This window comes from Corapipo altera, unplaced genomic scaffold (assembly GCF_003945725.1).
Source record: "Corapipo altera isolate COAL_440 unplaced genomic scaffold, ASM394572v1 44b, whole genome shotgun sequence".
Classification (NCBI taxonomy): Eukaryota; Metazoa; Chordata; class Aves; order Passeriformes; family Pipridae; genus Corapipo; species Corapipo altera.
In genome coordinates this window covers 2965413-2980225 of record NW_020884932.1, presented here as the reverse complement: position 1 = coordinate 2980225, position 14813 = coordinate 2965413, and the positions used below count along the sequence as shown (strand labels likewise).

The 14813-nt window shown below is 38.6% G+C and overlaps 1 protein-coding gene across 5 annotated transcripts in view; it reads left to right on the top strand.

Moving 5' to 3' along the window:
- Window positions 1-14813, top strand: part of TRAK1 (trafficking kinesin protein 1) — a 128602-nt gene that overhangs the window by 34989 nt on the left and 78800 nt on the right. For all 5 annotated transcript variants that reach the window (XM_027659433.1, XM_027659429.1, XM_027659430.1 and 2 more), the window contains exon 2: window positions 11310-11602. Coding sequence is in view for 4 of the 5 variants with exons in the window: in XM_027659429.1 (XP_027515230.1) it covers window positions 11310-11602 (293 nt within the window). In the remaining variant the exon portion in view is untranslated. The remainder of the gene's footprint in view (window positions 1-11309; window positions 11603-14813) is intronic.

Sequence of the window (14813 nt, the reverse complement as noted above, 5' to 3'; positions counted from 1 at the left end):
AATGTTACCGTTAGTTTGAGGAAACTGAGTGTTGGGAATGATAACTTTGCTTGTGCTAGAGTATGTATGAGTCAAGGAAAATGAATTCTAATTGTAGTTCTGAGGCTTATAGGACCATTGCTCTGCCAAGTTAGGTCATGAAAAAACATTTTGAAGGAAGACGTTTCTAAGCATCATAAAATACTTGTTTTGAGAGAGGCTTTCTTTTAAGCTGGAGGCGGGGAATTTTAGTGATATTTTTATATTTTTCAGTGGAATAAAGAAGTGGTTCAAATGCTGTGTCTTCCAACACTGTGAACCTACACGTTGTTCTGTGCACTTTTACATTTATCAAGTGTCTGTAATATTTTACTGAATTAGTTCAGTTCCTCTTACTGCCCAAGCAAGGATTGCTTTTTATACTGTAGTGAAAAATTTCGCTTTCAGAGAAATTTCAGGTTTTTAATTAGGTTTTAGAGTACACAAAGAATAAAATACTTGATATGTAGGAATAAGGTTTTTCAAAGAACGATTTTCCTCATAGAAAGGTGGCTGGGTTGCTTGCCTGAGGCTGTTGGTATATTCAGAATTCTTTCTGACTGGGTGCTAAGATATGAATAAGTCATAAGGCACGCTGATAAGTGGGGAACTGAACTGACTGATGGTAAGCAGGTCAGCTTGTCTAGTCCACTTACAGTAATTTTTGGTCTCCATCAGTAGAGATTTACAATTCAGCAGGAGCTGTCAGAGCATTTTGGTCAAATGCTTTCTTACTGCTCTGGTGACTAAGTGGGGCTCAGTGTCCAGTACTATCTGTTGTGTGTTTTGGAGAATATGTACATGCACACAGGAATTAATCTAAGGATAACCTCAGAACGCATCATGTTTAATGGTTATCACAAGTATTTTCCAAAGTCAGTTTTCAAATGGTTTGGAAGAATTTGATTCATCTGTATTGAGTGAATCCAAATTTTTATTTCTGTGGTCCTTTGGGGAAAGCCACAATGCTGGATTTCAACTTCATTCTGTGTCTAAGTAAGATACTGTAGACTGAAAATGGAGCAAAAACTGAGCACGTATTGCATTTAATTTGCATTTTTATTCCCTAGCTTGTGCTCTTGTGTACTTCTCCCTTGTAAGGAGATGGTTTGTTTTGTTTATTTCAGGGTTGGTGTTTTTTTTGTGCGTGTGCATAAATACTGTGTCACAGCTTTGCTCTTGCTGTGTTCATGTTAATGCCCCTGGAATTCTAAAAAACTCTGTTCTAAAATCTTTGCTTGTATGACTTTGTCTTTAATGGCACTAAGCCATGGATAATTGGCTCAGTTTCCTAAAATTCCACAGCCTGTTGTTAAGATAAACATTTCTGGGTTCCCAAGAACACAGACACATATATATGGTAATATACTGATTATACAGAGCAATCTTTAAACAGCAAATTCTTGTTTTCCTATTTTATTCTTTGTGTTTACACACAAACTTTAGAAGCAGAAAAATGACTTGACAGAATAATTGTGCCAGTTTTTAAACTACATTGTAGTGTTTTGAGAAGGGCTGTGAAATGTCCTTCTTTTGCTGTAGCCATGAGCCCCTAGGGGAGCAGAAGGGAAGCAGTCCTGAGCTGGAATGGTGTGTGTTGAGATGCGCCCTCATCAGTCAGCAGCACATGCCCCAGTTGCTGGGAAGTCCATGTGACCAAGGCTTTGGTATAAGGCCCAGGACTGCTGGGTTATTAAGGAATTTGTTGCTTTGTTTTGTCACTCCTCAACACTGGTACCTAAAGTGAACTCGTGAGGTTCAGGTATCCACAAGTATTGGAGGTCTGGCTTTCTCTTGGCTGAGAAGGGCTGTGATCTGTATTCCCCCAGCCAAAGCTTCAGAGAGGGGCTATGATTGTAGAGCTCATGACAGAGCTGGGTTCATTTCACTCATGGCCTCTCAAACAAGTAGTATGTGGTGGAAAGTGTTGCTCCCATATACCTAATCAAAGATTAAAAAAAAAATGGATGTGAGGCCCAGGTCTATTAACAACCAGTTAAGAAATTGTGGGGTAGGTTTTGAGGAACTCTGTGCACGTGTAGGGTTGTAAGACAACCTTGAAGATGATGAAGGTTCTTACTGGATTATGCCAGTTGCTGGAGCACGTGGGAAGGCTTGCTGCCAGGAAGTGAGGGCCAGTGATGCTAGTGAGCCAAAGCAGATCATCTTAGCATCCTACTCAGAGGAGGAATTGGTTGTCTGACTGTCCTTGGAGGTAGGTTTCCCAATAGTTATCTTTAATATTGTCTCTAGCAGTAACAGGGTACTTTAATTTCTTAATTTCTGGGGGGAAAAAAAAATGATGTCCTTAGTCAATAGACTGGGTTTTGATTTGATTGTTGGGGTTTTTTTTTCAGTCAACTTTTTATATGATTATTCAGCTTAGTCCAAAGCATTAAACTCAGCCTAAAAGTAAGTGGATCAGGACACAGGAGGTATAGTATGTGGGTTTTGATTTTTTCTGAGTTTTGTGTTTGTTTTGGTTTGGGGTTTTTTTAGGGCAATTTGCAAGGAATTTTATTCCCCTCCTGCTCTCACTGACTCTGGGCAATAAGAAACAGTAGAGAAAAACAGCAGTCTTAATTCTGTAAATATTTTCAGAAGGACAGCTATTAAAATTTGAAATAATGACGCTTTTCCAATCCCGTGAAGCAGCATTTTTTTTAAAATTTAAATTATACCAGGTCTATGTATACTTTTAAATGTCATTGTGGAGGGGAGAAATTAAAAATTCCTCCTGTGATAGGTGAAGAACAATAGTAATGCAAAACAAGATTAAAATCCCCCCCAGGTTTTAAACCATGATAAATATTTGGGTTGAGCTAGTCTGTTCTTTGCTTAGAGTTACTTGACTAAAACTCCTGACCCTAACTTGGTGGCAATTAGGTCAATTGTACTTTTGATTAAACAGTAGTAGTGGTGGTGGTCTTTTGGCTGTTTTCACTGCTTTCCCTTGCTCTTTATTGTGGTCCTGAGGAAGAAGGCATGGCTTGGCTTGCTAATCAGGGTTTTAGCTTGGAATGGTAACACATTTTAATTTGAATATCTTTACTTACTTCATGCTATCTTAGGCCCAGACAGTGTTCAGTGGGTTCTTGGACTTTTTGTTTGTTTTCCCCTTTACTAGTACCTAGTTCACATATATGTGTAGTGCATTTGTGACGCTCTGCTCTGCTTCTGGTCAAGTGCTCTTGCTGATTCTTCCTGTGGAGAGGAGGTGAGCTCAGGACTCGAGTGGAGACAGTGGTGTTACATCCTCTGCTGCAGTTCAGACAAATTGTGGTCATCCCACAGCTCTTCCCAGCTAGTGGAGAAGCTGTATCCAAAACTGTCTTTTGAAAATCTTTGAGAAGTGGGGAGTTTCATGCTCTTGTGGTCTATAAATAACAAGAACTTTTCAGGTTTCTGTTATCACTATTGCCACCCATATTATTTGAGGACCTGGTTTGCTGTTGGTGTAATAAGTTTTCCCCATACCTAAACTCTTTGACAAGTCTTTGGTGCCTGCCCTTTTTGTTTATTAGTATGAGGAGATATGCTGTAGATATTGTGTTAAAGTACTGAAGCTGATGTTCATGTATTCTAACTTGGATATTGGCTGTGTATGAGGCAGGGGTCCATACATACTAAATGCAACGGCACCCTAAACCCAAATTATTTGGTGGCTCGTTTTTTGTTTTGTTTTGCTTTTTTTAAGTTGTTATATCTTTTCCTCATCTTCAGGAAGTATTGGTCCATGCCCTTTGGACTCATCTTGCATTGATCTACCTCAGTGAGCACCTTGCACATGCATGGATATGAAAAGAAAGTACATGTTTGAGGTGTTTATACTTTGCATTGCCATACCTCTGACCTTTGCTTTGTTTCCGGGAGAATTCCTTCTTTGCCTGCACATATAGTTCACATACACTCTGTACTAGTGTTGGTGATAAACAGTTCTCCCTTTCCAAGACAAGTATGCAGCTTGTCTAGCTAAGATCTCCCAGCCAGTAGCATGATGTGTTGCAGGAAAGGCAATGCACTAATTATTTTTAACTGTTTTCAGGGTTTTTTTTGTTCACTGAGAGAAGGGATGAGTGAGGAGGGCACTTTTTTTGGCCTATATTTAATAAAAGGAGAGGGAGCTGTAAAAGCTCCCAGTGTAATGTGAGCCTTACATGAGGAAGAACTATTTATAGAACTCTGCAATACTTGCCTGAAGGAACTCAGAGCAAAGAGGGGCAGTGTTACATAAAGCAGGGTGAGAGCACACTTGTGCCCTCGCAGCTGCTAAGGTCAAACCCAGGGCTTGTCTCACAGTGTGCTTCCACTGTCCCTTGGCCTTAGGGGAGAAGAGACTGATGGGCTCCTTCTGAAGGCCAACTCCTCGTGGTGAGAAACTTTGGTTTGTGGAGTACAGTGGGGTGGTTTTCCTTCATTTTTTTTTTCTTCCTTTAAGAGGCTTATTATTTGTGGTGTGTTGATTTTATTATTTTTTGAGAAAACATGAGTGTCTTGACTGATGACTTAATGGTCAAACAAGGCCAAACAAGGTCATTGAAGCAGCTTTGGGGACCTTTAGAGATTTTATGCTGTACATGGTTATACTATGGCTTAAGCAGTTTTTTGGTTATTGCTGGTGCTGTTTTGGCTTCTGTTCTTTAGTGGTGACTTTTTAATTGCAAATGATATTACCATGCCACTGGCAGTTAACCAGGTATTGTTCTGGTTTTGGATGCCTTCATCAACTTAATATTTGTCAGTTATGAGGCTTTATAAAAATTGGTTTTAAAAACCTTTCAAATCTCTAGCTTGAAAATGCTCTTTAATGGTTTCATAGGCAGAAGAGACCCTCTTTAGGGAGGCAGATACCTGAGAAGATCCTTCATAGCACAACATTGACACTGGCACATACTTTCCTGCAAGATTGCATTTGGCTAGACCAAAGAGTTCCTAACCCCACTATGGAGAAGAAAAATGCCAAACAAACAAAAAGTGTGGAATATAGTCTGAATGTAATATATGGCTAGGAAATCTAGACAGAATGTTTGTAAAAAGACCTTGAATGGCTTTAAAATTTTGGAGAAGGATATAGTCTGGAGTTGTCCAAGATGCTTGTCCCTTTAATTTTTACATGAGAAACGCAGTACTTGTGTTTATCATTTTGAAGGTAAATAAACTGCTTCTCACATTCTGTCACTCATCTATGACACTTTGCCTCTTTATGTCCCTTGAGTTGGAGGTTTAACTAAGCAGTCAGCATTCTGCATGTGTTTGAAAGGCAGCTTCTGAGTGGAAGCTAAACTCCCATGGTTTATAAGAGGGTATGTAATACAGTACAAGATTAAAACAACTCAGTAAATTATTTAGGATGAAATTCAGCCTTTATCTGAAAGTTAAACAGTGATTGTTTAGGTATGTCTGTGTGTAAAAGCCAGACATACTGCAAATGGTTGTTTCTTTATAGTCTGACAAAGTGTGTTTAAATGGAAGAAAGCATTTTGACTGGCTTTTGAACCTACCCACTGAGAAATGGTTTTTAAATTTTAAAAAAAGGCAACTTTGTAGATGCAAAATGTGAATTAGTAAAGAAATAAACAAGCTGAATGCTTGAAGCAAGTCTTATTAAGTTACTTTGGTCAATTATTTTCCCAAATAAAAAGGGCAGGCCAGCATGTTTATCTATTTCACAGATTAGGTAGACATATAAATTAGCTTTGATTTGCTCCAGTGTCTACATGGGGAATTTTGCATCTGAAGAATTTTTTTTATGTGTGAATAAGAAGCTTGAGGGTTGTTTTTAAACAACTTAGTAAAACTTACCATACTTAGCAAAACAGAGGCGTTTCATGGATTTCATGGATTTACAAAGTGATGTACAAAACAGGAAGAACATTTTTGGTGGAACTCTTGTAAGTACATAAAAGGGAAGAATTTGCACACTCTAAAACCCTTTGAAGTGTTTAACTGTCAGTTAGTACTTAGTAAATGAGAATTAGTATATTAGTAAATGAGAATACAGAATCAGAGCTCTGTAGCTCCAGGCAGATGCAAAAAGTAGAATACTTTCTCAGTCCCTTGATACCCTGTGGTTCTGTCTGAATTAGCAAATACTTTGGTTGGTAGGGATGGGTGGGTAGATCAAAACACTGAGGCTTCTTATATCTTTATTACTGATTTGTGTGGGTTACTTTAGATTAGATTTAACTTGTCACCTTGGGCTTACTGTCCCCACTTACCTATGCAGTTTGAAGCTTCTTGAAGGAGGAAATTTAATAGGTACACGCCAGATGACCTTGCAGTGATGTAGCCATGGGATTGCTTGAAGTTTCATGTCCCTGTTAGACAGCAGGTAGCATTTGAAGTCCGTCTTGGAGCAGAGTTTTCAGATTCTCTCACTCAAAAGGGAATTGATTCATGTGCACCAGAGTTGTTCTGGAAAAGCAGCTGGGTCACAGTAAATGGTTTTGCTTTTGCTCTAAACCAAACAGCATAGTTAAATTCTGTATGAGAGTATGCATAGCAAAAGGATGACCTGGAAGATTATAATCAGAAGTCCTAAAAAAACATTTTTCCCCTCCATTAAGGAAGTCTTTCTTTAAATTGGCAGATGTTTGCAGTGTCCAAGTTGCCATTTCAGACTACTAAATAAAAGTATTATTTGGGTCACAAAATCTGAGCTGTTAACTAAAAATAGTTCAAAGCTTAATGATCACTGTGGGGTGCAACTTGTGGCCCCTGGATAGCACATTAGTTGTAGGAGTTCCAGCTGTTTTGTGACTGCAGTAAATGGCTCCTGTTGCAATCCACGATAACCATAAGAATAATGTTGCAAGGTTACAGATAATGTATTTGTTGGCACTGCTGGGCTGTGGGTAGGCACATGGCTGAATAACTCTACATCTTCTTCTGCTTTTGGTGGAGGAAGAAGGATTACTTTAAGTCATTTATATATTTAGCTTTAGAGTGTTTAATGTGTTTAATGGTAAATGCAGAAAAAGTTTATCTCAAATGGCTATGAAAAAGCAAATGGTTTATTTTATTTGCTTGTATATGAAATTTATGGTGCATGAAACTCAACCCTCTCCCCACAAAACACACTGCAAATTAAAAAATTAACTAACCTTTTTTCATGTCCAGATCCCAGAAATGGCTGACTGATGTGGAGGTTTTTTTTTTGGTTTTTTTTTTTTTACCTCAAAACCCTCATATCTTGGCTGATGTAAATGTGTCCGTTTGCTTTGAACTTTTGCCTTTTGTAATCTGGGCTGCCACAGGTACACTTACAGTATACCTGTAAGTATATACAAGAAGTACCCAATGTACTTCTTGATCAAGTCTTAGTTACACTGCAGTCATAGTCCAATCTGTTGTGTAGATGTACTAATAGATTATAATGCTGTTGGCCGTTTATAGAATTTAAGGTCTTCATACAGGAATCAGGCAAATGCTCTGTTTTAAGCATTTATTGGGTTAGACCAAAAAATCTGAGCATTCTTCAGAAGAGATGTGCAGGAGCAAGTTTTTGTGTTTATGTGATTGCTCTTATGAAGTGCAGGGTTGAAATGAGTACCTTTAACAAACGACTGACAAATAAGGTTTTTTTCAGAGTAAAATGGCCTGTGCTAAAAAGGTTTAGATGACCAACTTAAGGGAATTGTGCTTTTTCAGCAAACAGTTTTACGCTGAAGGATTAAGTTCAAACATTCCTAATTAAGTATTTCTTTAGTCCCAGTTCTGTTTATTGGCCCCAAACTGTCATTGTATTTAGACTGGTAGAAATAGTGCAATACAGCCACTGAGGCAAAAGCTGAATTATGTCATATTAGGTTGGAGAGACGAGTTATTTAAATCCTGTATGCAGGCTGCTCTCGGCATATGCAGTAGAAGGAATGAAATGCATTGAATTTTCATCAGGAAAAGTTATAATCTGACTTGCAAACTGTACATTTGTTTGAATGTCAGAGTAAGTACAAAACTGCAATAACAATTAACATCCTCATTTAGATATCAGAAGGAGTAAATACGAAATAGTGCAATAACAATTTGTACCGTCTTGTGTAAGGATATTGTATATCCAGGTGAGACTGACTAAAGAATAATAATGTTGTGTATTTCATGGGTGCAGTTTCTACAATGGCTGTTTTGGCAATCTGATAAATGCTGCTCAACTGCAGTTTCTTTTTATTTTTTGCAATAGGAAGACTTAAATGGAACTTGAAAAGTGTGTGCCACTGGATTAGGTGGTAATATTTGCCTTGCAAGAGAGGCCATGCAAACAGTGCCTCTGTGGATTTGGTAAGAGTCTGAGCAAGATTTCTCCACTGTTTGTATGGAAATCAAGGATATTAAATAATAAGGAAGCAGACATATGCATTTGTGCTGGCTTTTCTTCCTGCATGATACGGGGTTTTAAGATCAAGGCAAATTCTCTTCCTTAATCTAGAATTTGACTTTCCATGTGTTTTTGTAGAAGACTAGGCAGACTGACTTGTTGGAATTGTTTGGGGGGGTGGGTTTTGTTGCTTCTTTGTGTTTTCAAGTTCTATTTGCTTATAGTTTCCGTAAGTTACCAACAGTGAAACAAGTTGTGTGAAGGAAGAGCACTGATGACTTTTGTTTCTGAATGTGTATCTCTGTTTGTTCTTTCTTAACAGTGACAAGGCAGAAGTTGTTGGAGTGCAGCTTATGGTAGGGGGAGAACTGGTTCCGTAGTACCTCAGTGGAGTGAATGTTAAAATGGGTGAAGGCAGAGGTGAAACTCATTCAATGCAACTTCTAACACAAAGTGGAATGTTATGTTCTAGCCAAAAGTATTTTTGGTGAGGACTGTGTGGGAGATAAAAGTCATGAATGAGTAAAGATGATCAGGTATGTCAGATGTTGAATGTCATTTGTTCAGAAAAGTTACAAGATCTTAGATTCCCAGAACTCACTTGAAGACTTTACACACGAATCAGACTTTGATTATCAGTGTTATTTCATTCGGTAGTGCTGTTATATTGCTGCCTTCCTGAGGTTGCTGAAGTAGGGTGTGGAGAGAAGGGTAGAAGAGGACAAGAAAAGCTGAAAAGTGCTGTTAGTGCTTTCAGTTACTTAATCCCAGACATGCCCTTGTTCATAACAACAGACTTATCTAAGTTTCCCAAAACAAATGTACTTCACAGATATGTGGTAGCAGCTAGGACAAAATAGAGCCCTTCTAATCAGTTAGTAGGTGCATTTCCAGTACTTTTTCTTGTTTATAGCTTAAGTTGTTTCTATCTTCATTGTGGAGAGAAAAATGAAGATTTTCATTTTGATTCCAACTTCATTTGAGCAACTAATTTCTAATATCAGTAATCTCCCTCTTGTTATTTCAAAGGAGCCACTTGAAAGGGGACCATTTTAAAAGTAATCAGTACAAGTAACCCCATTGTTCTTTTCAGTATGTACTGTGATAGCACAGGAATAATGAATGCTCTGCAGGGGAACTGTAACACTTTCTGTTAAAGCACTCAAGTGAAACTTTCTCTTCCTGCAGCTGCCACAATAGAGTACCATTTGTATGAGGGTATAGTATCATAAATTTGTCGTTTGCTTTAGTATGTTCCTATAGCTATCATAATATTCCTATTATGATCATTACGAAATACAGTTTTTGAGTCTCTGGGTGTGAGAACTGTTTCCGGGTTGAGTGAACCCATGCAGAAACACAAATGTCTGTAGTTGAGGAAAACTTAATGAAATGGCATTTTGTGTATGAGGGTGTTTTTTCCATGGGTTAGTACTGCCCATCTGTTTTCCAGTTGCGATGATCTGATTTTGGTGTGAACATATCCTAGTTGAGGCCTTCTGAAAGAGGGAAAGAATTTTGCTTTTTTGTTCTTATGCCTGTGCTGAAAGGGAAAAATAGTTTGAGAATAGATGATGCTGGTGCAGTGTTACAACTTTGTTGCAAGATTTCTTTGAAGCTTACTTCCAGAAGATCTGGAACACCTGATATGCGTCTTGATAGTTTAGAGACTAATACTTGAGTCTCGCGATTAGTTTCTAGAAATACTGTCATGCCTTGGTGAAGCAATAATGTTATTGGCTAGAAATGCCAGAAAATAAGGTGCCAAAATCCTGAGTGTAACTTTAACAGCAAAAAAAGGTTATCTGGTCATGTTCCTAGAGATTAAGGAGAACCTTTTTCATAGGATTCTTGAGAAAACTGTTGTATGTCTGGTTCCCAATGAAGCACTGAACATAGCATGTTCTGTTGCTGCACTTGCATATGCACCTTCTGCTTGCAAACAAGTGCAATTGTGTCTTTTTACTGGCTGTCTTTCTGCTCTTCCCATGCAGTCTGGGTGTTCTTGTGTGGCCTGTTCTTCTGCTGCTGCTTTATGTCTTGTAGCTACTACGTGTATAAAGGTCTTTCAAGTCTGTTTTTCCCAGGTCTGTTTTTCTGTAATTGTGTGATTTCATTTTCCTTTGCTAGAAGAAATAAACATTTGCATCTTTCCTTACACTGCTGATAACCAAAAGCAAGTACCACACCACCAGTTATTGCAGTGCCTTTAGTCCCTTACACAAAAGGTTTGGTGAAGTTTTTGGGGAAATGTGCTTTTCTTCATTGCTTCTGTGGCCAATTCAACCTTGCTGGGAGCATCAATATCCAGCTTTGAGGGGCATTGTTCCCTGTTTGAGGCTGAAGCACTGGGGAGCAGCAACAAGTGGTTACCCCCTTAACCTAGTGCACCTTGAGTTCTTTTTACTGTGTATTCTGTAAAGTGAGCACGGGTGCCAGCTGCAAGTCTGGCAATGAGGGACCAGGCTGTGCAGGGTGGCACAGTGGTGAGGAAAGTCTAGTAGGGTTATAGTATAAGCCTCTAATAATTTTTTTTTTATTTTTTACTATCAGTCAATTTCAAATTATAATGTTAATAAAGTACCAGTAAATCAATCAGTGATGTGCAGTCTGTCTGCATGACCTGGCTCATACAGCATGCTGGGTTACATAGAGCTTTTGCTTGGCTGATGTAAGAGAAAGTTGGTGAATGAGTCAAGGTGAATGGACTGTGCTTACTGCAAGTTGGGATAGGCAAAAATATGGATATTTAGTCAGCCATTGGTAAATAATATGGTGCAAGGAATAGCACTTCTCTACTTTACATGACTGTGCAAGGTGCAGAGATAGGCAGCTGCTCTGTGAAGAGTGTTGGGGGTTTAGTATTTGCTGCACTTGTTAGGTTAAACTAATGTTAAAGGAAAAGAAAATTATCTGTTCTAATTTATGCTGTTTGGAATGGCTTGAATTGAACATTTGTTTCTTTTGTGTTTTGCAGACTTCTTGAAGCCAACTCTAGCAAAGAGAAAGAGCTCTGCCTGTGCCAGCCAGACCCAGTCTCCAGTGCTGGTCCCCCTGATGGCACGTTGTACAACCCTGTGAAACCTGCCAAGCTGGACGCCACAGCTTTGCACGACTGCACTTTGGCCGGCACTGTGCCTCCTTCGGAGCCGTCGAATCATGCAGTCCTAGCCTGCGACACAGGCATCCACGAAGAGCACTATGTAAGTGAAGGGGTGGAAGATGATGTGCCAGACTGCAGAGAGTACAGAGATGCCTGCACCATTACTGGTAAGTAGTCGAATCTTTCGTCTTGGGAAGGATGTGGAGGTTAAGTTTCTGTTCTTGAGCTCTTGGTGGGGTATCTGGTTCATGGACAATGCTGCTGGTGTTCTGCACGGTTTTTTTTCTTCTTTAAGAAGTGATTTCACAAGCACTTGGATTTTCAATGAAAGCACTTTGTAAGGTTTAAGGCTCTTGCTAATAGGCTAGACCAATGACAGCTGTGAAACTAGGTTACTATATTTATGTACTTGGGAAGCTGAACCATTTGAAGTTTTTTTGGAAAATCAAGTCAGGGATGAGGGGAAGGAAACACTGCAGCTTAAAGTTCAGGGAATGCTTGTCCTAATGTTCAACATAATTTAGATTTTTATCTTGATAAGAGAATTGCTCTGTGGAGAAAAGGAATGGGAGAAATAGGATCTAACGTCACATTTTGCCTGTACATATTTTTGCTTTTCAAAGCCATTTCATTTTTAGTTCTGGAACAGTAGAAGTTAGGGTATACAGAACAGCTTCATCTGCATGCTTTATGAAAGATTAAATACCTTCTTATTATAGATTCATATAAATAAATTGAATATGTGTTGAACTATGTTATTTTAAATAGAATTAGATTCTTAGTGATGTGGTCAGCTGACCCAATTCTTTTGTGTTCGAATAATCATTGTAACACAGTTTAGTTATGGTTATGAAATGACAGGCAGTTTCCATTTCAAATGCATGGTTTGTTGTCTGAACTGTGAAGCTCTTTTAGCTTAAAGTGACCTTGTCAGTTCTTTTGAGAATGTTTGAGGAGTCAACAGAGTTTATGGAAGGGAGAAATGAGATGTCTGAGAAAAACAGAAATAAGACTGAGGCCATTCTAACTGACTGTCAGATGCATTTATCCTGAGTTACTTTTCTGAATTGTCTGTGGGTCAGAGAATTAGGCAATGGTGACCATCAGCATATGCTTTAGTAGCATGCCTTGACTTAGCTCAGCCCAACTGCTGTGTGGTTAATAAGAGTTGATAGTCTGAAAAAAAAGAAAACAGAAAGAAGGGCAGAGGTGCTCTCAAATCCATCCCGATTCCCTTGAGAAGACAAGCAGCAGGATTAACACTGGAGTCACTTTCAGTCAGGTATGCTCCTACATAAAATAAATTTTTTGTTTAAAGAAACTTATTTGCCATCCCTCCTCCCTTGTGTTCATGGATCTAACTGGTTAGTTCATAAAAGGGTCACCCTTTGGACTGCCATGTAGGTATTTGCTTGTTTGGTAAACTAGAAACTACACATCACATGCTGCTACATTCCTGGTAGCATAACTGTTTTCCAGACACCTTGTAAAAGGATCTTGCAACTTGTTCTCTTGTCTGTGTCCTGTTTCCGTTCCTCCTCAGCCCCCACTCCCCTGTTATCAGGAATTTAACTTTGTTTTTCTGTTTCTGACTACAAGCCAGGACAACTAACTTCTTGCACGAATCAAGATGCCTTCTTGATTATGGTTCCTTGAAAGGCAAGACAAACTCTTACTTTAAAACTTTTAAAATGTTTTTTATTAAATGGAGGTCAGTGCATGTTCTTGCTGCTTCACATTCCTTCAAGCCTGATGTAGTTTCTCAATCTCTTTCTTCTAGCTTAGTTGTCAGCCAACTATCATTTACAGACTGATCCCATAATGCTTTTTAAATGGATTTGCTGTTCTACAGTAGCAGATTTGTACTTTTTGTGACCTGCAGACAACATGATAAGACTTGCTGTAGAAATAGTGGTGTTTTGTTGATTGGTCGGTTAGTTGGTTGGTTTTTGTGTTTGTTTTGGTTGGTTGGTTGTTTTTTTGGTTGTTTTTTTTTTTTGAAAGTATTGTTCTGAGTTTCAACTTTTTGCAGTGCTTTATAAAGTCTCAAAGGGTGTTGGCTGAGAGGAATTGGTCTCATACTCCCTCTGTAAAATCTTTGTCAGTATTATGTGCAGGTATGCAGCATGTACCCTCAAAACAAACAGAAAGATAAATATTTGAAGAGGAATAAGTGTTGTCAGAGGCTTTAACATGAAGACTTTATTTAGTTCTGACTAACAGGTTAGCACTATTTACACTTTTAAACTGTTTAGTGGGAAGGAAATTGCTCATATCAAGTCTGCATGTACCATAATTTTTCTTCTGATGCCAAGCCTTGACTCATTCTAGAGTCAAGTGAAATTCAGCAATCCATTAATCTATTTTTTTTTAGTCTAAGACTAACCCTACTGTAAAAATTAACTGGAAAAATTCTTGCAAATAAAGGCTTGAGCACATTTAAGAAAAGAATGGAAAACTGAGGCACAGTGTGGTGATGCATTCTGAAATGTTACCAGCTAATGGTAATTAATTGGAGTTGTCTTTAGTATATCTAATAATAAATTATATGATGTGTACATTTTGCAGTTTAACTTTTCAAGACGAACCATCGATGCTCAAAGAATTTTTAATAATTGCTGTTTCCTTTTTTGTTGCTGTTAATGTTTTTGTTTCCTCTTGTGTTTGCTGGCAGTAGGGAGGTACTTTAGCATTCTTTCTCAGCAGAACAATCTTTCCTGCCTGGGACCCAAGAGCAGATGTAATGTAGCTGAGAGCATTGCACATTCTGATTGTGCCAAGTGTGTTTCCTTGGAAAGGAGGTTGGCTTAAACATTTTTTGTCCCCAGACCACCTCAGAATTGTGCTTGTGCAGATTTCTGTGCGAGTGTAACTGGAGGTATTTGGGCAACTGGTCTGGATAGAATCCTTGCTCTGTTTTTGTGTCAGAGGGGAGATGAGAGTGACTTTTACCTAGATCACACCTCTCTGATCTGTCCTACTGTGTGGCCAAAAAGCAGTTATGTTGGCATAAGCAAGGGAATGAGCACTGTAGGCTTGGGCCTGGGTGACAAAAAGCAGCGTAGTGAATAGTTTTTTTAAGCCAGTGTCTAGTGGTGAACAGCACCCTAAAAGACTTCTTTCCCACAGAATTTGATAGTAAAGCTATCCAAAGCTCATAGTTGCTGTAACAGAAGTGTTATGGAAGTCAATGCTTTTGAATCTGTGCTAACTTGAGCATAGAAGGGTAAATGAAATAGGTCAATTGATTAATTTAAAAGAATTGCTTATGACTGTTTTAAGAGTTGTTACAAAAAGTGCTGGTGGAGCACATATTTTCTAACAATATTAAACCTGAAAATGGACTCAGTAGCTGCTGTGGTTCTTTTGTTTTGTAAT